We start from the raw sequence: 26,610 nt of genomic DNA, 5'->3' as shown, positions 1-26,610 counted from the left end.
TGCCCTACTGGCATACATGCAGTAAGGCTGAGAATCTTTCCAGACGCTTTCTACAGAAGCTGTATAGAAGAAATCGAGGTGAAACCAGCTCAACACTTTCTTCTTGACTGTCCAGCGTTTGGAAGGCCAAGGCTAAAACACTTGAGAGCGCATACCTTCAGACATCCCACCAAATTGGCGGAAATGGAAAATAAATGTGTGTGCAAATTTGTTTCGGCTACTAAGCGGTTTGCTAATTTATAAGTTGGAATACAGGAGTTCGCCTTTCCTATCGTATCGCCTCAATAGCCCCAAGCAGGTCTTCGCCTACTTCGAAACCGGTTGACGTTCATAGTTTCGACTATTCCTTGGTCTCAGGAATATCAATGGATCCCTTATTCAGCGACCGGCCCCGAACGACACTGAAACTTTAGGATATGAACACTGCTGGGAGGTGGTCTCATGATTGCTCTTGTTCCCTTGTTGATGCTCATCTAGCCGACAGCCTCTTTTGCCCAATATTTTATGGAAGATATGAACCACACAGTCTTTGATATACCCACTGTATCAGCTATGTTATTGCGGATTCAAATGGTAGTCTGCCAATGCGAGGTCATAGACTTTTTTCGTGGTTTCCTTCGAGATAGCCGTTTTAGGGCAGTGGGGCTTGACTCATTAAAAACCATAATTCTACCACGTTTGAACGCGCTAAAGAAAGACGGTTTCCATCGAAGACCGGAGCTCGTTCCCTTCCAAAAAAACATGATTAACATGATTACTATTTTTAGAAAATAAATATCCGTGACCAAGAATGCTTCCATGCTATATTCCATGGCTAGGACTATGGGCTAGATTAAGTAAGAAAACATCAAATACACTCATTTCTACAGATGTGCCTATTTTCGATCGGCATTTATCGGTTCTTGGTACTTAAAAGTAGTCTGTGTGAAAAACAATGTAGGGACTATGAAGGAGTAAACGCGAAGACTATGCTTTTTTTGTAGCAAGAAAGTAAAAATGCTACAAAAATGTTGTCGAGAAGTTATAGGATCGCTATTGTCGACATATTGATAACGAAAATTTGCAAAAAGAAGTGTTTATCTTCAAAACCAAACGAACTTTTCAAACTATCTGCCACATGGACGAATTGAATATTCTTAAAACAACCCAATCTTTACCGATCCGATATCACATTCCAAGCTCCAAATGGTAGAGATAATAAAAAATATGCGAAAAGCCATCACCGATCGGGCCGCCCGGTCAAGCATGTCACATTGGCTCTGCTTACACCCACGGACGCTTACAACTCGGTGTGGGTCAAACACAAGCACTGAAGGAACAAAGAAATTACATTGATATTTTTTACATTTTTTTATGTTTTTATGGAAGTTGCATCATCGGTTCGCATACCACATTTCAACCGCCCGCTTAACATTTCGACATGCTCGCCTTTGATGGAGATTAAGTAGAGAATAATTACAGTGTAGAAGACCTGAAATTATCTGCTTTACCAGCAATTACAGTAATTGACTTTTAATATTATCATTGAGCGTATATCGACGTGCATGACGAGCCGCGTCGTGCGGGGCCAATTGTGGAGCGGTGAGATTATGTTGTTATGACAGGTCATACAAATGGATCAAGCGCGATGATCGATGGATGGAGACTGACTGGTGTCGAACAGAGTAATGCTATCGATGTACGAGACCAATCATATAAAGGAGCATACTAAATGTTATGGTATATATGTTGGTGTATACTCGTACATATGTATATTGAAAAGCCCAAATCGGCGGCGAATTGGCACACAGTCCAACCAGCGATTTTGTGTGCCCTCCAAAAAGCAACCGCTGCACAATTCAACTAAAGTCAACCCATTTATTTTCTTTCATACTATTTGGCTTTAGTTGTAAGCCCAAAAAAACGCGCAAATAGCTAGCTATGCAAACATCAGTTCACGCCAACCAAAATGCACTCGATTGAGTCAATTGCGAACGCGCAAATTTCACCCATAACGCACATAAATAAAGCGTTTGGCACATTTCCAGCGACGCGATACAAACAATCTGCACAAATATTGCCCACAAACAAAAGAAATATAACAAAAACAAAGGTTTATTACAAATTGGTCATAAATTTCCGTGCAATTTGCCGTTTTCCAAAAGTAATTTATGTGGCCGAAAATCATTTGGGACTTTGACGTTTATTGGCGGTTTGATTTTGCAACGCTTCACGCTCGCATTCATTCTCTCACTTTTCGCTTGCCGCTCTCCCCTCCAGCTGGCGATCGTTTTAGTCGCTTGCCTATCCTTTTGATCAGCTTGAGCTAAGCGCCACAGTTGTTGTCTGTCTGACTGTCCGTCCAGCTCTCGATGCCGCAGTCACCCAACAATCATCATTTGTGACGTTTATTTTGACTGCGTTTATTGGTCGGCCGCCGTCGCGGAATGTTGACGTTCAAATTCGACTCAATTCGCATGATTGGCGGTTTGAAAATGAATTTTTGAAAGTGCAATAACTTGAGGTATGAAGTGTTTTCCAAGATTTACGTCACTTAAAATTTGGTTGAATTTTTGTTAAAGTTGCATGTTTTGTGTCAAAAAAACCAATAAAGTTTGAGAGGTTATGTTACACAGGGTTCGTTTTATTGTAAACAACATCGCACATGCGAAAAATGCTGCAGATTTTTTAGTTTCAAACAACTTTTTTAAGTATAAGAAAACTGTTCCTATCCATGTCCGAAAGCTCCAGTGAAAGCTTTACTATAATATATGGCATTAACCATATGTCCGAAAGCTCTAGTGAAAGCTTTAGTGTATATTATGGGATTAACTACATGTCCGAAAGCTCTAGTGAAAGCTTTACTATAATATATGGCATTAACCATATGTCCGAAAGCTCTAGTGAAAGCTTTAGTATAATTTATGGAATTAACCATATGTCCGAAAGTTACAGTGAAAGCTTTACTATAATTTATGGGATTAACCACATTTAAATTTTGGGTGAAAGCTCGTACGTCGATTTCATACATTATTCCACCATACTCTTACCACAATGTTCCATAAAGAACATATATAAATAATTTACGTAACGAACTGATCTAATCGCTCAGTTTATGAAATAGTGATCTAAAATATTTAATATTTGGCGCCAATTAGAGATTCCAAGTGAAGCCAGGCCCTTCTTAACCTGGTCTTTCCAACGGAGTGAAGGTCTTCCTCTGCTTACTCCGGCGGCTACTGCGTCGAATACTCTCAGAGCTGGAGTGTTTTCATCTATACGGACAACATGACCTAGCCAGCGTAGCAGCTCTCTCTTACTTCGCTGAACTATGTCAACAGTGTCACTAAATGAAGATTGTGACAATTAGAGACATGAGACAATCGTCTCAAGCAGAATACCGACATAAATCTTTCTCAGAACCTTTCTCTCGAAAAGTCGTAACGTCGACTTATCGGATGTTGTCATCGTCCATGCCTCTGCACCATATGGCAGGATGGTAATAATGAGCGACTTATAGAGTTTGGACTTTACTTCTCAATTGTCTACTCAACCCGAAGTAGTACCTTTTGTCAAGAGTTTTTCTGCGTTGGATTTCGAGGCTGACGTTGTTTTTGATGTTAATCCACTATAGATGAAATTATCTACGACTTCGGACCACTATAGCACATAGCTGCCTTACAAACTGACCAATCACGAACACGATAAAGCTCTTTTATACCCCTTTAGCGCAATAAAAAAATATACTAGTGAAGGGTATTACCGCTTCGACACAACCGAAGTAAACGTTTTTTTTTTGTATTTCATTTTTTATTTTTTATTAATGATCCTTCCAGTCTTCACAGTTATTTACCCGTAATAAGATTGTTTATGCCACTTGCAATTGCTAAGGAATGTGAAATATTTTCTCACCCCTCCACCTCTTCAACTCCTCCACTACTCAACTCTCTGCTTTACTCTGCCGTGCTTTGCACCTGGACACTTGTAGTTCGATGTTGCAAAGCAAACTGCGATTTACGCACAATTGCCAAGCAATCTTTGTCCCACCCCCTCTCACTCACGCTATTGCCTTGCCCGTTGTCTTTAGCATCGCAAAGTTGAATTATTATCTGGATAACTGCCGTGTGGGTCACGTTTATCTGCATGTTAAATAAACCATCCTTGACCATCAACATCAACATCGCCATCATAATCTGTGCGACAGCGACAGCAGCCGTTGCAGCAGCAACAAACACATCAACATACTCGTATTTTCTCGGCACAACAATTGGCCGACAACAATTTTTAACTCGCCGCATTTATATAATAAACCAATTTTTATCATCGATTGACGGGTCGAACGAGTTCGAGTGCCTCCCGCCTATTTGGCGAATGCAACGTCCGGTGGAGGAGTAAATAACTTTGTTGGCTGTAGCTGGTTGCTGGTGCTCATCGCACATCGTACAGTGTTGTTGCCAAGTCGAATGTTAATTTTTATGTTCGAATGTAAATAAGCACCTACCGGGAATGGCTGGTGTGATTGTTGCTATTGTTGTTGGTCCGTTGAGCTTTATTGACTGCACTCGGGCGGACTTTTGTGCATACGTTGGGTTTATTTATTCACATAAATGGATGTATAGTAGGTGATGTGCATAGTTAGTCGAATTTTATAAACAATTTGTCGACTTGTAGACTCATAAATAAACGAAATGACTATTATTGCTGTTGTCGCTGATGTCAGTGTTTTTCTGTTATTAGGTCAGATTATTGCACTCGAAAGAAGAGGTAAACGAATTGCTGAAAGCAAAGCAGACTCTGGCACCTAGAACTTTTATCTTCATAGATTTGGAAGAGCTATAACAAATATTATTTGATGATGAGTGATTTGTAGAGTTTGGCCTTTGTTCGTCGAGAGAAGACTTTGCTTCTCCGAAGCAACACCTGTTAGAAAGAGTTATTCTACGTTGGACTTCGAGGCTGACGTTGTTGTTGGCGCTAATGCTGCTTCCAAGATAGACGAAATTATCGACAACTTCGAAGTTATGCCTGTCAATAGTGACGTGGGAGCCAAGTCGCGAGTGCCAAGACTGTTTGTTCGATGACAGGCGATATCGTCTTGCCCTCATTCACTACCAGACCCTCTTATAGAAGACTGTACCTTCTCTATTCAGCGCTGAAACTTGAATTATTTTCTCCAGGAATAGATTGAATAAGTCGCACGACAGGGAGTCGCCTTGTCTGAAACCCCGTTTGGTATCGAACGGCTCGGGTCCTTTCCAATTTTTTAAAGTATTGCGGATTCTATGTCAGCTTTGATGTGTAAAATGTAAGATCATCTCCAAGGTCATCTGATTTTATTCCTATATTATAGTTTTCAAGCTAATGAATCTGACATCGGCAAAATATTATAAAATCCTGGCAACAAATATATAACTGTCTCCTCCCATTTTGGGTATTATCCGACAAACACAGGGTTCTACTCTTTTAAATCGTAACAAGAGACTTTATGAGAAGTCTTCACATTTTTTTTGTCCGAAACTAGAATTAAATCCAGGTTCTGCTAGTTTTGCGTCATACCTACGGAAGTAAATTATCTTTGAAAAGCGGCAGGAAGTTAGCAAACCAAACTAAGTCTCAGGACTTTTTAAAATTGCTGGACCATAGTACAGTTATGGTCGAACTTAGTATATTTTCATAAGGATCAAGACTAACAACTACGGTATTCATTTTTAGAAATACATTAGGGAATCAATTTAACCAATACGACATTAACTTGAACTTCACGTGAAGTTATAAAAAATACTCGTCTAGAACTGTTTCCTTGAAAGAATCACTTGATAAAAATTTCTTTGAAGAAGAAAAAATGTTATAGGAATATGTGATGAAATATACGGGCAATATCCCACAAACTATAACTATAATATCGAACATTAGAACAAGTGCGTCGGTGAATAAAATTCCTAAGACTATTCTAGCTGCCCAAATGATACCAAAGGATCCATATCTAGAACATTTTGCTGATTAAATATAACCTGGACTAACAAAATATAGAAATCTCAATTATCGCATTTAGAATAGGCTGCTGAGTCAATATACTAACTATACTATACTATCCCGCAATCCAATTTTCCTTACACTTATTCTAAGCCGCCGTAGGGATGACTTTGAATAGTCCTCGCTACGTTGTCAATCATCTCTTTTACAACCTCTACATACTTGATGTCGTTTTGATAAAAGATTCAGGCTTAATTGGTAGGAGTCTAACCAAAATATGAAGAGTCAATCCATAAGTGATCTTCAGATTCTCTGCCATCTCTCTGTTGCCAACACAATGATTTTTAAGTACTGTTTCTTTAACATTTTCAATGCTACGAGTATAGACATTAAGAGCGCTGGATAGATGACTCGGATGAGGCTAGTTTTGAATGACTTTACGACCTTCACTAAATGCTTTGTACCTCTCAAACGCTTGTGTGCTTGATAAGGTGAACTCCTCAAAAGACTTCTGTAACCTTTTCAACGATACCGTGGCCATAATTCTATGAGAAACAGAATATTTGAGCAAACTCCTTGTTCGTTTTTTTTATCGTTAATAAAAATACACCAGGAAAAATTTTTATATCTTTTAAATACAAACAAACAAACACGAACAAAAAAAAGGTTATACCAATATCGAAAAAAAATATTTAACGAATCGATTAGTGTGCACATTTCAAATGGACCAGCTCGGATCAAATTTGATACTATGCTATCAAATCGTCCTGGTGCCAACTAGCTAGAAGTGTACTCGGTTGATACTTATATATTATATAATATTAGCGTCGGTTGAGCGAAAATTGACTTAAACGGTTGCATCGCCAATAAATAGAACATATTGTAAACCTAAGTAGGTGTCATATAAATACATATCATATATTATAGTCATATGAGCCTAAATAGTGGCATTCCACTTTGAAATTGACAACGGCATAGCCCTTATGCTGAAGAGAATAATCTTCATAATGGTATGTTGTGGCATATATGTTTGTTTGTATGAGCATATAAATTCAACACATTAACATCTGAATGTCTACTAAAGTGATAATTTAATGTGACACCTCGCTTGCACCTAAATGCGCAGCAATGGATCGCCAAAGGCTTGCTGGTGATGAGAGTCTCGAGCAGCACGAAATTTCGAGATTAAAATATGATTTTATTAGAGAGCAAAATTATTCATATGAAGCAGTCAATAATAGTTGGAGAAAAACAGAAAGTTCAGAGGGTAATAATAGAGATAAATATGAAGATATAGAGATTGTGGTGGAGAGGTGGAGATAGAGGTAGAGGTAATAAAAAAAAAGACAAAGATAAAGATAAAGATAAAGATAAAGATAAAGATAAAGATAAAGATAAAGATAAAGATAAAGATAAAGATAAAGATAAAGATAAAGATAAAGATAAAGATAAAGATAAAGATAAAGATAAAGATAAAGATAAAGATAAAGATAAAGATAAAGATAAAGATAAAGATAAAGATAAAGATAAAGATAAAGATAAAGATAAAGATAAAGATAAAGATAAAGATAAAGATAAAGATAAAGATAAAGATAAAGATAAAGATATAGGTAAAGATATAGGTAAAGATAAAGATAAAGATAAAGATAAAGATAAAGATAAAGATAAAGATAAAGATAGTAATCAATATCGTTCTAAAGGAAAGCGAGATTCAAATAAAGAAAATGGAAAATCCCGAAATTTCCTACACTCACAAATCTACATACATATAAATACATATGTACAGCTCTTCAATTAACAATATTGCCATCTCTAATATGCATAAATACAAGTTCATTGTGGCCAGCAAGCTATAAATGTCACCAACTATATTACAAGCGTGTGTACAACCGTACAACGGGCCATACATACAAACACTCGTCTACATTCTTATAGTACAGCATATTGTCGTCGAATGATGGTCAGACCTACCTGTTTTCTGTAACAACAGCCAACACTTATGCTTTGGTCATAATGTTCAACAAAAATCAAAATCAATTTTTAAAAGCTCATAAATATGTCGTAAAAATGTGACAGAACCTATGTTCCGTGTTTTACGATTAATATGCGCCAGCAATAATAAGCCGATGAAGAAGATGCTACAACAGCGCCAACAACAACAACAAAGAAAATAAGCATGAAAATAATGCTACTCGTATGTGTATTTGAGCATACTTTTATGTTTATGCAAAGTGGCAAGTGGACAAGCGATTAAATCGGTCGAAAGCATGGTGCACAGTGGGCGACTTAGGGCGAATAAAACTAATTTAACAATTAATGAATTATAGAAGATTATTATTTTTTACACAAAGGGTTTGGGTATTAATTGTCTATTTGCTACTTTTGGAAGCAATAAAATTAATGAAGCATAAAAAATATATAAAATTAGGTTTTGTGGTCGGTAATAATTGTTTTGAGAAATAGTGTAAAATTTACTGTATACACTTAAATTAATATTATAGTTATTGTATTTATTCAATAACTTTTCAGTAACTTTAAACTATTGATATTATACACTTAAAGTAACTAAAAGATTTAAAAATTGATCCATTTCGAGCTTCCCTAACAACACGAAACTTCCAATTTAAGGGGGAATATTTATTGTCCTTCGAAAGAACATTTTTTTTTGAAGAATATCTTTATCAAATGTTGGCCACGTCTACGTCTTAGTTGTTGAGGAAAATTTTCGATGACTCGTTCGAGCATTTCGACTGGTAACTGCCGAATGGCACGCGTGATGTTTTGCTCCAAGATCTGAATCGAAGCGGGATTGTCCGCATAAACGTTACATTTCCCCACAGAAAAACAGTCTAACGGTGTGATATCACACGATCTTGGCGGCCAATCGACAGGCTCAACGCAAAATTATCTACCCACCGAAGTGTTCTGTCAATAAATCTATTAACTGATGTGAGAGGTCTCGCCGTCTTGTTGAAATCAAATGTCCCAGAGATCACGAGCTTCAATTTCAGGCATCAAATAGTCCGTTAACATAGCGCGATAACGGTCGCCATTGATGGTTACGTTCTCACCGGCATCACCATTGTTTTTTTTTTAGAGAAAATGGCAGCCCTTGAATCTTTTCAGGTTGCTCTTGGTTTAAAATGCGGCAATTTCGCTTTTTACGTACCCGTTGAGCCTGAAACAAAATTTGTCTCAAAAACGTCGAATCTTCTTGGAACTTTTCCAGAGGGATGTCGCTTGAGAAGGTAGAGCAGCCCTAGTTAGTTGTCAACATTATTATTGGTGACAAAACATAGGTTTATGAATAGAACGTCAGAGCAATCCATGAATCTAGCGAATGGCGCTCCAAAAAAGAGCTGAAACCAAGAAAACCATCCCAGCCAAAGCTTAAAACAAGCGTATGGAAAATTGACATAACAAAGATTTGTATTAAAATGCGTTGATAGGTAGTACAGCCTCCTTGGTCTCAACTATCACAGGACGTATCATTTTTATGCATTATGTAAGGCCTTTATAATCTTGATATCTCGTGTCATCAGTGCATTCAAACTATTTGGTGCTTTCAATGAAACTACTTGTACATATGTCTTATGCTTTTTGAAGATAACAATTCAAGGTTAAGAACCCGATGGATTCAAAATATTCTGTATCGTGCTTGGGATAGAGTTGTGGTTTCACACAGAAAGTGAAAAACAGAAGAAATACCCTTTTATCTTGTGGGAAATATTGTTATACGGCAGATCCATTTTCATCGCAGGTTCTCCTAAAGACCAGTGTCCCTTCATAATAGCTGAAAGTCTGTATATATACAATTAACTCAGTCTCAGATTCGTGAAGATAGGTTCCTATCTGGGCCAACTCAGCTGCTTTTTCGTTGCCGAAAATTTTGCTGTGAACAGTAACCCAAATTATGGAAAGGTAGAGTTGACCTGCCTGTGAACTTAAAGCCTTCCAGCAATTTCTAACTACGCTGGAATTAACAAGACCACCAATGCTACCTACAAGTTATCCGTATATATGGTTGCTTTCTGTATCACGTAGTTATTCAATAGAATTCCAAGGGACTTCTCTATGCTTAGTACTTTCGTTTGGAAGGTGATGGCTGAGTTTATTAGAGAGAGGGAGATGTTAAAATATGGTACGTACAAATGTAAATTTTTTTGTCCGACAGCATAAACTCCATATTGTTGCAATATGTACTCGAATTATTGTTATTGTAGCGACGGAAGACATTTACTATAAAAAAAAACTAAGAAAAGCTGCCGGTCGATCGAAAAACAAAGTCCGATTCGGTTATGTACATATATAGTAGAAACAACGGCACTGTCCATCCAGTTAATCCAAATTCCATCCGAAGTGATACAAAGCCTAAACTACTATCATCAACTTCTTCACGTATAGTACAAGACCATTACACTCTTTGTCACATTTCTTACTTTAAAATCAAATTTAGGTTAGGTTAGGTATTGGTAGGCTAATGATTCATGCATAGGCCAGTTTTGGTCTTTAGCGATGCCGGTTGGAGAGCCTAATGAGGTCTTAACAGCTTCATTCACGATATGAATTCGTAGTGAATTGTTGAATATACATAGGTTTTTCGCTAAATTGAGACTAAATTGAGGTATTCTGTTCGCACTTCTTCCCAAAATATTTCTGGTTACAAAGTGTCGACAATAATAGAATGCAACAGCATGTGAAGATACCTCATTTAGGTATTGTTTTATAATCATTATGCCAACTCAATAGGTTTATAACTAGTATTTATTGAATTAACCACTCTCTTAAGTTTTGGGAATATCTAAGATCTCTCTTTATATGTTAGTGTTACATTGCCCAAAAATTAATAACAAATAATTTTAAGAAAATTAATGTACAAAAAAGTCAAAAACAAATTAATTTAACGAAAATGTTGCTATTCTAATTTAAATATTAAACATAAATATACTTCCTAATTATACGACACATTTTTCACTATAAAAAGTGAAGCAAACAAAACAATAAGTATGCAAATAAGCGACGTGAAACAAAACTAAAACCATAACCAAACGCAAAGCAAAACAAAACCCGAAAAACACAACAATGCACGCTCGTACAATTTAAGCCGATTATCGGCAATAAAATATCGAAAGAGGGTGACAAAAACAAGCGAAGAGCCCAAAATAATGAACGACATGATAATGAAAACGCCAACAACAACAGCAACAACAATGTGCGCTGCAAAGCCACTCTGAAAATCATTTAGTGAGTGTAATTTGTATTATCGCCGGTTTGTTGGTCTGCGGCGTCACCAGCTTCAACCGGCCGGCCACCTGACCAAAGCAAACACTCACAATAAATTAGGCAGGCAAATGCAGCACCATATTGTGGCTACAATCAGCACAACAACAAGCCATGCAACAAACAGCATACGGCAATGCATCGCCTAAGTTTATAAATGTCATCTGCGGTTTGAATGTTGATATGCGCATGCTTGCATACCAGAGAAGGTGCGTGAGTGCCCTGTAGAAAATATTAATGATAATAACGCATACCAAACTATTGATAAATAATGTTGATACTAAGAATTGAAAACTTTTAAGTTAAATAACAATTCAACGGATGGACCACCTGAGACGTAAGTAGCTGCGGCCGGCATTTGAAATATAATCTTCAAAAATCACAAATAATGTTATTTCGAATTATAATAAAGATTTGCCATTAAATTTGCAATTTCAGTGTTTTTTTTTTTAAAAAAAAAGGGAACCACGAAATGGATCATTCTTTATATGTAATTGTATTTTCTAGGGGATCTCTAACGATCTACAAAAATGTTCCAGAGTAGACGCGTTCAAAAGTTATACGAGAACAAAGGCCTTAAATCTTATTTTTTTTTATATTTTTTTTTACAAAATAATGCCCAAAAATCATAAAATAATATCTAAGTCGAAAATAGGTTTATTTGACCCTGATTAGATGGCTGATCAGAGATCGCACGTGGACTAATAGCTGTAGTCGTTTGTGAGGCCACTGAAAATAGAACTGTCGTGTTCGGACTTAGAGATCGGCAAAGCGCTTAGTAGGCAATACAAATTTTCATAGGCGTTTAATTTCTACACCCGCCAGTTCGGTGAGATGTCGGAAGGTATGCGCCTCCAAGTGTCTAATTCTTGATCCCCCAAACGCGGGACAGCCAAGAAGGAACTGTTGGCTACTTTCTACCGCATCTTCTTCCAAGCAGCTTCTGCATACGGCGTCAGGTAAGATTCCCAGTCTTACAGCATGTACGCCAATAGGGCAGTGGCCCGTCAAGAGCTCCACCACTAATGTGAGGCTAGCCACCCAACCTTATAATCATACTTTATAACCTCAAATATATAAACTATTGCCCTAACTTTTATTAATATCGAAAAATACTTCTAAAAATATCTTTAGTAGAGAATTATAGTCGGAACAAAAACTAAATTCCCTTTAGCGTCAAATACTTGCATTCACAAACGAAGATGTGGTACTTATGTAGCAAGGGTCAACCTTTACTCGTATACGGCGTCTCTCAAGAACATGCAATTTTCACTTGAAATTTAATAATTTCCTACAGTGTGTTAAGAAATATCATTGGCTGATGCGTTTGTTTACTAAAATATCCACACTGAGCATGGAAATGAAGCATAACTTACTTATATGTCAAATAAACAAGTATTTGACGCGTTCCTTGCTTTTATCGATTTCGAGAGGGAAACAAATTAAAACGTAAATATTGATAAGGCTTCTTTCATACGAATCCGAGCTCAAATATTTTACAGAAAATAAGTGTTTTCACTACTTAGTTAAAAATAAAATATGTGAATTGGCGGTGGAAAGCTTTTTGAACACGAAAGCGAAGTTCTGACAGGTTCATTAGAAGAAAAAGTTGAAAACTTTAATGGATTTTCGTTAAAACTCTATAAGAACATGGTTTTAACACACACAAATACTCCAATTTATATGTGGTGTATGTATATATGTATGTGTCGAAAAGTTGCACTTCTGATCAAATTTGACCCGGACTAACATTCCCCAAAAAATGGCTCTTTCGCCAAATTAGTATGCTAACGCTTAATAAAATTTCCCATCCACTTGCTATAAGCTCCGGTTAGAATGACCTTCGGTGCCTTTACTGAATCACTTTTAATGGGTTCAATATAATCAGCACACATTCCCTGATGAAGATTCTTTAGTTTCGAAAGCAGAAAAAACTTAATAAGCCAAAATCCTGTGTAAACGGTGACTGAGTTATGAATCTCGCTTCGTGTCTGACCAAAAAGTTAGTCACAATCATGCTAGAATGTGACGAGATCATCGTAAAATAAAATCCATCAATTTTTTTTTTGTCCACAAATTCGGTCGTTTACGACGAATTTCTTTATGTAGACGATTCAAAATGTCCAAAGGGTATTCCTTATGGAACAATCGACCTTATGGTATCAATTCATAGTGAAACACGCCACGGTAATCAAAGAAAATGATTTCCATCACCTCGATTTTTGACCATCTTTGACAGGGTTTTTTCGATTTTGAAGTGTCATTCACTAGATTGTTGGACCGCTTCGAACACAAATACACACATAAAGCCACCTAGGGTCACCTAAGTTCGTCGGTCGTTTGATGAATACGGTGACCTCGTCTGCCTTGTCAAGCATCCTTTATGAACGTTAAAAAAACTTATAAAAATAATTCGTATACAAATCATAAAAAGTAAAGACTTACCATTACCATTAGCAGCAGTTTTACGGCATAATTTCTTGAAGAGCAACATATTTTAAATAACAAAGTAGAATCTTTGTTCAAAACTAGCACCAACTAAGTGGAAGTTACTTTAAAAAACTAGCGCATTTTTTATATTTGCACTATAATTGTTTCTGGAGCGCTTCGCGTAGAAAATATTATTCAATCATTTGCAGAAATTTATGTAAGTTAAAGTTTAATAAATTTTTACAGAGTTTATTTAGTGTATATATTTTTATCACGTGAATATTTTAATTATTATAATTTGTAAACTGAAATGTGAATAAAATGGGTTTAATTATAATTATTAATTATATTATTTATTATTTTTAAAATATTTTTTCTCTTTGTATATAAAATGTTTACTCGTATTTTCCTTATATCTCTGTATTATTAAAATATACGTTTATTATAAAGTTACGGACAATAAAATAGAATCATCCATAGTATTGGGTAGTCGAATAAGTCTTTTCGTATTTTGTCAATAGATGTCGTTGCAGTCGTATATCTCCAGTGTTACTAATCACACTGTGTTATATCATATAGTGTTGGAAAGGTGAGATTTTAAGTTTCATTTAACGAAAAAAAAAATTCTGGAAAGTTGAAAAAAGTTACAGCTGTTCAAAAATGAGTCAAAATTATAATGAAAAAATTCGCTTTATTTTGAATTTTTTTATAAAAAAGGGAAGAATGCCACGCAAGCTACCAAAGAAATTTGTGAAGCTTACGGAGACGAAGCTGTATCAGTTCATGTAACACAACAATGGTTCGATCGCTTCCGTTCTGGATATTTCGAAATTTCGATGTACACTCAAGAAAGTTTTACACTGATGGAGTAATGTCTCTGGTGAAAAAACGATAAAAAGTGGTCGACCAAAATGGCACATATTTGTTTATTTATTTATTAGTATAAATATAATAAAAATAAGTTAAAGAAGTTGATCAGAAATACGAAAAGACTTTTTCGACCACCCAATATTTCGAATTTTTTATACTGTTTTGGAGCACATACACGCATTTCGTTTATATTTTTCATTCAAAAGTATTTTTAATTTTTTTTTTAATTTTTTTTTATTTATTTTTTAATGTGCATTTAATTATGCGTCACAATTTGAAGCTTTCGTAGTAAATGCAATTTTTAGTATCTCAAAAATCTTGTCAACTTGAAAATGAATAATTTTTTTTATTATAAGTAAAAATTTTTAAAATTATTTTGTTTATATTTTTTTATATATTTTTTTATTTTGTTTATCTTTTCAACTTTTATATTATGATATTATATTTATTTATTATTTTTTATATGTCTTTAAGTATGTATAAAGCATTTCTTTAATATTTTTAAATGTATTCTATTTTTTTGGAAGATTTTAATGTATTTTGTTTATGTTGATTTCTTTTTAAAGATATAATCTGTTAGTTCTTTTTTTTTTGTAAAAATACCCTATTAGTCAAAAAAATATTATATATTTTTGTATTGATTCAAAATTGAATTTAATAAATTTTTTTACAAATAAAATTTTGAAAATATTTATTATTTTAGAAAAACTTTAAGTACATATTTTCAAAACATCCATATATTTTTCGATTTTTTTATAATTTCTTCAAATGTTATTCGTTTTAATAATACTTTCATACCTTGACGTCTCTATGATATTTACATATATAATTTTTATATTAATTCATGAATTTGTTTAATTAATTACTTTATTTAACATTATTACTTCATTTAATTTTAATAACACACTCTCACAACACTTTTTCTTTCTGTTTTGCACTCTCTCTCTTCGAATTAAAACTTTGCACAGCACAATTCAACCACCATTATGCATAACAGTAAATTTTCACATGAGCGCCGAAGACAATATGTTGTTAAAAATTCACTTCCTACCCACAAGTGGATAAAACATCATAACTTGATTTACAATTTATAATTACAGGCAGCGGTAACGATGAGGAATATGGTACACTGTGGGATTTAATAATTTTAACAGCGCAGCGTTGCATGCGCTTCCGCCAGCTGAGCGCGCGCAACGGCACAAACGAACTTGTCAACCCAAGCAGATAGGCGATCGTCAATAAGCAAGGCAGACGACAGACGCTTAGTTAGTTGGTCAAAACGCATGGACAATCACTTAATCGGTTAGACACTCGGCTTGGTAAGTCACTGACGCTGGCAGCACAAAAGCGCATGCGCATACACTGCACGCTGCAAGTTATGCTTTCACACGCTGCAAGCTGCTCGGACGATATGTCACGGTATCGTATGTGATAAGCGTTGACGACGTTGCAACGGCCGGCACGTGCCGCACGTACGATTGAATGGCAACAACTGTGGCACTGATGGTGGTGGCCGCTGGTGGCGCAATGACAACACAGCTGGTGCAAGCAGCTTTTGGTTGGTCAACTGCTGCTGCCAGCTGAGAACTTTACGGACGTTGTGAAAAGAAATCGAACCAACAGCGCGCGTTCTCTTTTCATTTGTTATTGTTATTATTTTTGTTGTTATGATTTTTTCTTACGAAAGCCGAGACAAACGTTATGTCTACAACGAAACTATGAAAATGACACTTTTTACACGCTGTCGTTTTTACCTTTAGCTTTAGCGCTTCGTTTTTGGTTGTTGTTTGTGTTTTTGTGGTTTTAACTGTTTGTGCCGTGTTATGTCTTCAATCAGTGCTGTGGCTTAGTGAGCTTCTGAGCCAAAGTAAATAATTTTAGTTTTTTTATTTTTATTTTTTTTTAATATATTTTTTATTTTGAGTTTTTTTAATGATTTTTTAATTTTTTAATTTTTTTTAATATATTTTTTGTTTTTCTTTATTATTATATATTTTTTAACATTTTTTATTTTTTAATTTTTTTTTAATATTTTTTTTATTTTTATTTATTTTTTTAATACATATTTTTTAATATTTTTTTTTTTATTTATTCTTTTTATATCAATTTTTTTGTTATTATTACACTTTATTTTGCCGCTCTCATACTTCCGTTAAGTACATTTAATTTTCTTTGATTTCGACATTTTTCATAAGTTCTTGCCGCAACGGCGGTAAAATCGTCAGCAAACAACCGTTGGAGCTGACTTCTGAGCCATACCACGACTAATTAACGAATAAAAGGTAAATTTCAGCAAAAATGCCCCAACGTTATCGAATTGTACGTATGTATGTAAGCCAAACAATGGAACAGAATGCGTTGCGAGTGAGTACTGTGCAAGTAACTGGGCTAAAATGTACATAAAAAGCTGCAAACATACAAACATACACATATATGTACATACGTACATAGGTAACATACCAATATGAAGTTGTATGAAGGAAAGCGTAAATACATGTATGTATATATGGTATTTAGACATATGGTTTATGCTCAGAGAAAACGCTCCGCAGTTGGCGCTTCAGTGATTTTTGAAGCTTCATTTTTAATACATTTTATATAGTTATATGTACATACATATATATTTACTCTGCTTAGCTACTCTTCCACTTGGTGGCAATACAGCGGTAGTCGGTTCCCTCATTGTAAGAAGTGTGACGATCTGAGTGCGTAGCACAACTGGACTTGCGTGAGTGCGAATAGCAACGACAACAAATGCAATATGCACTCGGAAGTGCCTAAAAAGCTGATATTATTTAATTAATAGGTTATTATACCCTGAACAGGGTATAAAGTAAATTTGCAACACCCAAAGGATACATTGAGGACCCTATAAAGTATATACATAGATATATAAATGATCAGCGTGACAAGCGGACTTGATTTTATTCTTCTGTCTATCGATTTGACTGTATATACGCGAACTACAGGGTAGGCCATTTAAAGTTGACCCATCTGGCAACGCTGTAACTTTTAACAGCGCTGACAAATCGGCTAATGTCATACCGCGTTAGAAGCGTCATTCGAAGACAATTTATACCATGGAACAGTACACTCCAAAAGAACGCGCTGAAATTGTTCAGCTTTATATTCAAAATAACTTTTCAATTGTGTTAACTCAACGTGCGTTTCGCAAAAAAAATAAAGTGAAAAGTGCTCCAGTTAAGAACACAATTAAGTCTTTATACGCAAAATTTGTGAACACCGGTAATCTCAGTAATGCCAGTCATGCATCCAGACAACGCACAAGACGTTCTGATGAAAATATCGAAGCTGTACGAGCCAGTATTGAGGAGACTCCATCGACATCGAGTTATCGCCGCTCTCAGGAATTAGACATCTCTCGCACCACTCTCCGACGCATAATTCATAAAGATTTGAAGATGTTTCCATATAAAATTCAAATGGCACAAAAACTAAACCCAGCTGATTATCCGCGACGCCTTAATTTTGGCAAATGGGCCATCGAAATGGCTGAAAACGAACTTGACTTTTGGCGAAAACTCATCATGTCAGACGAGGCACATTTCTCGTTGAATGGAGGCGTAAACAAGCAAAATTGCCGATTTTATGCCACCGAAAATCCTCAATTAATTGAAGAACAGCCTCTTTACGACCAAAAAGTAACAGTTTGGTGCGGTGTTTGCGCGAATATGATCATCGGACCGTATTTTTTCGAAGACGATGATGGAGCCACGACAACAGTCAATGGTGAGCGTTATCGAGCCATGATAACGGATTTTGTGATACCCATTATTCGCGAAAATGACATGGATAACTTCTGGTTTCAACAGGACGGGGCTACATGCCATACAGCTCGACCAACAATCAATTTATTGCGACCATTTTTCCCCGGGCGATTGATATCGAAAAATGGTGATGTTGACTGGCCACCGAGATCACCAGATTTGACGCCACCAGACTTTTATTTGTGGGGTTATTTGAAATCCAAGGTATACGCTAATAAGCCAAAGACCTTAGCTCAACTGAAAGCCAACATTCGACGTGAAACAGCCGCCATATCATCCGAAACATTGGCCAAAGTCATGGAAAATGTCGAAAAAAGAGTGCATTTAGCTGTCAAAGCTAAAGGTGCCCATTTACGCGATCTAATTTTTAAATATTAGCTGAAACAAATCCCCTTGGACCAAAATAAATTATTTTTGAAATGAACAAAAAACATTGTTTTCTTTTGTTCAAATGGGTCAACTTTAAATGGCCTACCCTGTAGTATTATTGAGGTCCTTTGTGAGGTCATAGGAAAGAAGAACTACTGTACTTATAAATTAGCGGAACAGTCAAGAAGGAAGGTTTCCACCTCATGTTCTTTCATACAGCTTTTGCAGATGGCGTCTGGTGGATTTCCCAGCCTTACTGCGTGGACGCCAATAGAACAATGGGCCGTTAAAAGCCCCAAAACTAGGGAGAGGCTGGCCTTACTGAGATCTTCACTAAATCTGTTGCTATCGATCTTGTGCCAAAAGGCAGTTTCAAACAACGCATGTACCGATGGTGGCCAGCTATCCAGTAGTAAAACACAAGGGGATCTGGAGCACCGACCCGTTCCCATTCTACCGATAGCGGTGCTAGGGTGCCTTTTCTTGCTAGTTAATCAGCTTTACAGTTTCCTGCGATACCGCTGTGGCCTGCCAGACATACCAGTCTTATCACAAATACACTCGATGCTATCAATAGCGAGGTTAACGCACTGTTAAAGAGTTTAAAGTTAGCATCATCACTCTTCTACTTCTTTGAAGAAGGCTGCACTCCGGAGCAGTAAATCTGCTGCTACCTTAATGGCTGCAACCTCAGCCCGAAGACATAACAATAGACAGGAAGTCTGAAGCTGGAGTAGATAGATAGCTCCTGATGGTAAGCCCCTCCTCACAGCTTTAGCCCGTCCGTAAAGAAGCTCACTGCCCCTCTCCTCCAACGGCTTCTTCCCACCCACAACTCCCTCGCCGGTATATGGATAGAGAAGGAGCCGCCAGAGTTCGGTTTGGCGACTCCATGATCCAAGTGATCCGGTATGAAGTCAAAGTGGGCGAGGATTTCTGAGTGTTTTAGGAACCCAGACTCTCTGAGTCTGATGGCAACTTTCGCAGCCTTACACCTTCCGACGATGTCTACGGGCAATAATAATGTACTTGTAATAAAACTTTTTTATTTGACGAAATATCTTCACAGAATTTAGCACGGGTTATTACCCAAAGCAACCCTACAATCTCCGATCATATCATTCTGAACGGACCACTGTAGCATATAGCTGCCATATAAACTGACCGATCAAAATCGTGAACATCTATGGAAACATTTTTTATTTGACAAAATATATTTACGACATTTGATATAGATTATTATTCAAAACAACAGTATGATCTCCGAAATATTGTTCCAATCATAAAGCTGCCATATAAACTGACCAAAATCTAGTATGAAACATTTGACGAAATATCTTCACAAAATTTGGCACGAATTATTATTCGAAAGAAGACTACTATCTCCGAAAATATTATTCAGATCGGAGGAGTATAATATATAACTGCTTTACACTGACCGCCCTAAATACAGATAACGCTCGATTTATACCCATAAAAAATACACCTGTGTAGGGTATTAATGCTTGCAGCCGAAGTTAACATATTTTCTTGTTACAAAATTGCAATCTATATTTATAGCTAAGCTTAACGAACATTTATATACAAAGTATTAATACAAAGGAATATATAAGACACTTAAAGATATACTATATATACATAGTATACACATTAATGAACAATTTTATTAATATTTACCATACGATATCGTATATACCTATACCTACCATATAGATATACGTACATAGCAACAAATGCACTTAATACAATGTAATATGCGCATACATATACATATAATACATACTTACATATGTATATACTATGCCTATCAACCCCACATAAGGTTCAGATCTAAGTACTCATTATGTTTCGACATCGCAACTTTACGCTTTGTTGATTCTAATGTTTTTAAATTCGTATTATCATCTAAGCACATATATAGTACATACATATATGTATATATGTATATGTATGTACATACATATGTTATACCTTTGTTTTCAAATAGAAAGCGCCCAGTGCCGCATTACTGTTAGATACAAATGACTTTGTATATACGAGTACATATGTATATACTGAAGTGACTAGACTCTAGATCTAATATTGAAGTAATAATTTGTATAGAATAAAACCCATATAGGGTTGTATTCAATTCCATCTATCACGGAGTTACATAGAATTTATCTCAAAAATCGTCTTTATAGCGCAAACCTAACGCAACTTTTGTCTAGCATCTATTGAAATTTCTTGCTTTCTTACTTTCTCCCAGAAAAGTACTTTCGGAACTATACGGTAATAGAGTTACAAAATTCACTAAATACACTCTATATGAAAATACTATTTATATGGTTATCGGGGGTACATTCCCTGTTGGTGCATCCTGGGTAACGCTAAATCACCTGCGGCCTTCACGGCTTTTCAACTCCTGAACGACTCTGGCTTTGAAACTAGATTATGAGTAGGATTAGCTGTGTAGGACTTTGGTAGAACTTTAGCTGGTGGTTGCGGCGTTCTAACACCTGAGTATGATGGAGTGACATTCATCTGACTGGCTGACTGATTAATGTTACAACCGCCCACGACACGTTAAAACCCACGCAGGCATCAGAGTACGTTCCCCCTCCTCGATGTCGTTAAGTTGGCGTGGTCGTTTTCTTCTTTGCTCTTGTCCTGGGCTTGCGCCAACCCTCGCCTTGGCCTCGTTACTGAGACAACCTTGGAACCATTCAAGGTGACTATTTCTGCAGGAGACGGATAGCGGCTTTGATTGGAGACCCTATTTGCATGGACACAAATAAAAACTCAAATGTTGACGGAAAGGTGACGAAGAGAAGTGATGGGAGGTCGAAACCGATCTGCCTCGAGTGGGAGTGCTGCGATGAAACCGTCGCCGTTGAAATGCAGTACCAGGGCCGATATCCCAGTAGGTAGTTCTACAGCAAGCCCTTTACGGTGGAAACCCGCCGGCAAGTGACGCGGCGGAATCGCCAACACTAAGCGCGAGCGAAGACAACAGGGTAAGACCCTATGAAAACTATAGGATCGTTTAAAATCGTTCGGGGAATGGAAAGCGTGAAGCCACCTTGCCTTAATGTTAGAAGCTGTTCGTTGTAAGCGACGGCAGAAAGTTCATGGATTTTTCAGCCTTTTTCATATTCTACGCATTATCATGGTCTTCTTGGCCAAATACGAAGCAAAATCGTCGCTCAATCACCGTATTCGCCAAATTTAGCTCCTTTGACTTTTTTGTTTTCATAATCCACTTCGGGAAATACGGAGCAATTAAACGCTTATATACAGTTAGAAGGCCGAATAAAAGCGAATCTCCCAGCCAAGGCTTTTAACAAATGTATCGAAAACTGAATTCACCATTGGCATTCTAGAATTGGATTTGTCCGGGTCATTTTTGATCAGTTGGTATAATAGACAATTCAACTTCGGCTGGACGATTAGTCATTCTTATAATATAATATACCTTTAGCCGAGTTCGAGGGCATATTAAATCGGAAACATATTGAAATTAATTTCCGTTTGGGTTCCACGCAAAAACATTATAATAATAATATAACTTTTATTAAATTGTGAGTTCAGATTGTAAGCTAAGACTATGAAACTGCAGATTTGTGTGTGCTATATATAGTTATTATTGCTCTTCTTCTTCTTCTTTACTGACGTAGACATCGCTTACGCGGCCATAGCCGAGGCCCAATTATAGCTCTAAACACACATAAAAGTCATTTTCTGCAAAATTTAACCAACTCACAACTACAAATTACCTATGCAAGTCATATGAGCGTTGTGTATGTGTGTGTGTGTGCGTAAGTAATCTTCTTCTTCAATAAATAGATATCTAAGTAATTTCACATTCGAGTAAATATTCTTTGTAATGCTATGTACTCATTAAGTCGCGCAAGAAGCCATTACGATAAACAAATTTACCTGTTGCAAGTGCTTTATAGCGCACAACAACAACAACAACATGAACAATAACAGCGTATACAATGCGGACATGCTAAGTTGAGCAGCAGACAAATGAACATTTGCACAGTTAAGTCACTATTCTGTTGAATTTCTTAGTTAAGCGTTGTTGGGAAAGACTATCAAATTCTACCGCTGTGACTATGTGACTATTTCCTACAGCGACCTGGTGCTGGTGGCGCGGATATGGCACCAACGCTGTCAATGCACGCCGCCACCACCAGCCAACAACCGCCAGCATGATCTATATTGCACGGCTATAATCGCTCTATGCATATGTATGTATGTGAGTGTGTGTGGCGCGGTGCTATCTGAACCCGAACGCAATTCTTCTTCAACTCGTTTCCTGCTGGCATTCATCAACGCTCGCCGCTGATATGGCACTTAATGTGCAACACGCTTCACTGACAACGAAGAAAGTAAAGCGCACGAGGAGGGGAACGCGTAGAGCAGCGTGCATGAGAACAAAGAAGACATTAGCGTTAAAATAAAAAGTGTCCATAGCTCACGCTTTGAGCCAGCAATGAGCAAATTTTAATTTTTAGCCTAATAAATATCAGAGGGGTACATACTATTATCTACACACATACATACATATGTACGTGCTTTGATCGCGAATGTGTGAAGCATTTTCTATATGCTTCAAACATTCTCGCCGTTTACTGCTCCGGCCGCAGCTAAGCAAGCGTGTCGAATGCAATACCTGCAATGTAATGAGTTGCATAAACAAAACTGGCGAATTATCGAAGCGCAAAGCTTCCTAACACCAACACCAGCAGCCAACTTTACTTTTAATAATGATGAATCGAAATTTGAACATGAAACATGTAATAAATTCAGTAACTGCACTCTACCTAGCACTTTGTGTTATTATTTAACCAATTACCAATTGGTCCAACTGGTCCGAAAATAACTACTTGAAGTATAACGTGTAATAAAAACTCTAACTTTACACAACCTAACACTTTTGTGTTATTTTTTAAGTAATTGACAACTGGTCCAAAAATAACTAGTTGGGGTGTATGAATGAAAATAACCAATTTCCAATGAAATATTTGTACTACTTTAATATATTTAATCTAAAGTTATATACTTATTTATTATTTTAGAAAAAGATAGACCTTGACCACTTAGGCTTCCGGACTTACTTTTTTCCGAATGACTCATAAACTATCCGATTTTCTGAGAGGATTTAAAACTTGAAGCTTCCGTATTTTTCTATATCTTGTATAATCTGCGTATATTCATTATACGAGATATAGAAAAATACGGTAACTTCAAGTCTTAAATCCGAAACTGTTACTAGTTATTTCCTAAAATGTTGAGTGCTGTTCCGAAAATAATTAGGTAAGATTTGCGGCATGAATCTCCCCCATTTTTTAAATAATCAATATACGCATAGCCGGAACCTTTCTTCGTTATTTTATAACAAATGGTAACTGGTCCGAAAATAACTAGTTACGGAGTAGTAATATAATAATGCCATTTTGGGAAAAGAAATATTTAAAATTTAATATAATACCTCAAAACAAAAAAGAGAAAAAGAGAGACCATGAAGAAATCCGTTCAGTTTATTTGCAAAATGCAAAGAGAAACAGAGAAACTCCAAAGCTTGCCAGAGAAATATTAAAAGATTTGATAAAAAATAAACTAACTTGTCAAACCACCCTTGTATTTATATGCCATATGCATTAACACAATCATAAGATCATAGGTGAGCTATGCTTGCATAAGTTGCATAAATTAAAAAAAATCGCTTATGAATGTTGATTTTGTTCGCGTGCTGCTTGGAAATGAATTCGTCTAGGGTGTGCAAATTATAATTTTTAATTAATGCACATATACTATACATAGTGTACAGATACCTTAATGTAATGAAATACATAGTGGTAGTAGGCATTAATTATGGAAGTATAAACAATGGTTATGGCTAACTATATTTTCTTTAACTAAACAGCAAAATATATGGAAAGTTCGGCAAATATTTTATCTATAATTAAGGCGAAATATTTCGAAATAACATTTCTTTCTTCAAATTTTTACTTCACAAAGTTTCTAAAAAATTTTTATAAACAGACTTTTTACTAACTTAATTTCCATTCACTAAAAATCAATATTTTTAAACAGATCTACTAATTTCTTGAAAGTTAATAAATAATTTAAGTTAGATTATTGGAATAATTATTATTTAATTGTAATGAAATACGAAAACTCCTCGTGTGAATTAAAAAAAATATCTTGTTATTCATATTTCGACAGGTTATGCCTTTAAAAATAATATACTGAAATTATAAATCGATATCTCCAATAACTTTTGAGTTAGAGCCTTCGAAAGTGTAGCCTCTCAATTCAATCAAATCCATTACTTTATTTTTGTTTAAGTGATTTATTGGAGACGAATCATGTATCATTAACAAATGAATGAACACCATGTCAATAGAAATGTTCGTCTCTTAAAGCAAACCAATCAGACACCCAATTTTTGACTGCTGTTTTGATAGTATACTGAACCGATTTTGCTTTGTGTGCAGGTGCATTGTCTTGCAACAAAATTACTTTGCCGTGTCTTCTGGCCGTTTTTCGATCAGTGCATTGTTCAAATAGATAATTTGTTGTGATTAGTATTATACCACACCCTTCTGATGCCACCAAACACAGACTGTTTTTTGGATTAATCCATGATTTTATACTTTCAAAATTCTTAAATAAATCAATTTTTCATTGCCAGTTATAAATCGATGCAAATCTGATTTTCTTTCGTGTCTTTGAAGCAAAGTTTCACATGTGGTTTTTCGAGTTTCCATTTGTCTTTCATTCAACTCATGTGACACCAATTTCCGACACTTTTGGATATTTCAGACGGTCTGAAATTGTTTTTTGTGCAACATTTAACATGACTGCCATTTGCTTTTGACTCAAAGTATCATTTTTATCCAATATTGCTTGCAGTTCAGTTGCTTCACACTTGTTTGGTGGTCTTGAATTCTATCGACACAGAAAAAAATTAAGGCTCGTTCACCAAAAAGGTTCCCTACCGGTACACTGGTAAGTTTCTTCAATAGAGAAGCAGTATTTTTTTTATTTTCCAAAATTGCCTTTTTTAGGCTTATTTTGAACTATATTAAAATTATGAAAGATTATAACTGTTTCGTGAAATTGACAGGTAGTTCTAAAACTAAAAGTTCTTTTAGAGTAAAACTAAGCTACAAAATTTCCGAACTACTAGAAAACTAATATTATGATTATATATTCCAAAATGTGCATTGTTTAAGTAGAAAGCTCTATGCATCACTCTCCTCCCTCGTTAATAAATAATTTACAAAAACAAGTCTGTAAATGTTAAGTATGTTACGAGAAAACATTCTGTGATTTTTTTTTTCAAACAAGACCTTACCCTTACATGGGTTTAGAGGTTTCAAAAACTATTTTTGTGTATTATTAAATTATACAACTCTTCTAGAATATTGTCTAAAATTCAAGTTGATCAGAGTAATAGTTTCGGAGATACAGCCTTGAGAACTTGTGCGTTGGAGGCAATGTGCGCCGTCTTTAAACTCGTTTTTCTAGAAACTGTGTTTTTGAAGTCGGTTGGCAAGATTTCTCGAGAACAACTCAGCCGATCTTCATGAAATTTTACACAGGTCCTTGAGATGCAATTCTTAATTCGCGAAATTTTCACTGAAATTTTCATTATTTTTGTAAAAAATGTCCAATTTTCAGTTTTTTTCCTTCGTCCAAGTTCTAAGATAAAGTTTTGACTAAAACACGTATTTTTCACTTAAGGTGATGTTATAAGAAGTTATCCTGCCAACGGGGGCCCATCTTTTTTCCGAGGGGTCAACGGGAAATGGCGTCGCAATGGCCGAGTTTACAATATTTGTTTTCCAAAAATTTCAGAATTTCTTTGTTAATAGTGTATGTTTGCAACAATAAAAAAAATTTTATATGTTTCATTTTTTATATA

At 35.9% G+C, this 26,610-nt stretch overlaps 1 protein-coding gene across 1 annotated transcript in view; it reads right to left on the bottom strand.

The window, feature by feature from the left end:
* Positions 1-13,780, bottom strand: part of LOC105228027 (uncharacterized) — a 139,729-nt gene extending 125,949 nt beyond the window's left edge. Inside the window, exon 1 of the mRNA XM_049459066.1 lies at positions 13,678-13,780. Within this exon, the coding sequence (XP_049315023.1) occupies positions 13,678-13,726 (49 nt within the window). The 5' untranslated portion in view covers positions 13,727-13,780. The remainder of the gene's footprint in view (positions 1-13,677) is intronic.
* Between the last annotated feature and the right edge of the window lie 12,830 nt (positions 13,781-26,610).

The sequence above is a fragment of the Bactrocera dorsalis genome, chromosome 5 (assembly GCF_023373825.1).
Source record: "Bactrocera dorsalis isolate Fly_Bdor chromosome 5, ASM2337382v1, whole genome shotgun sequence".
Classification (NCBI taxonomy): Eukaryota; Metazoa; Arthropoda; class Insecta; order Diptera; family Tephritidae; genus Bactrocera; species Bactrocera dorsalis.
Note: the sequence above shows the minus strand (reverse complement) of the source record. Positions and strands in the feature narration are given on the sequence as shown.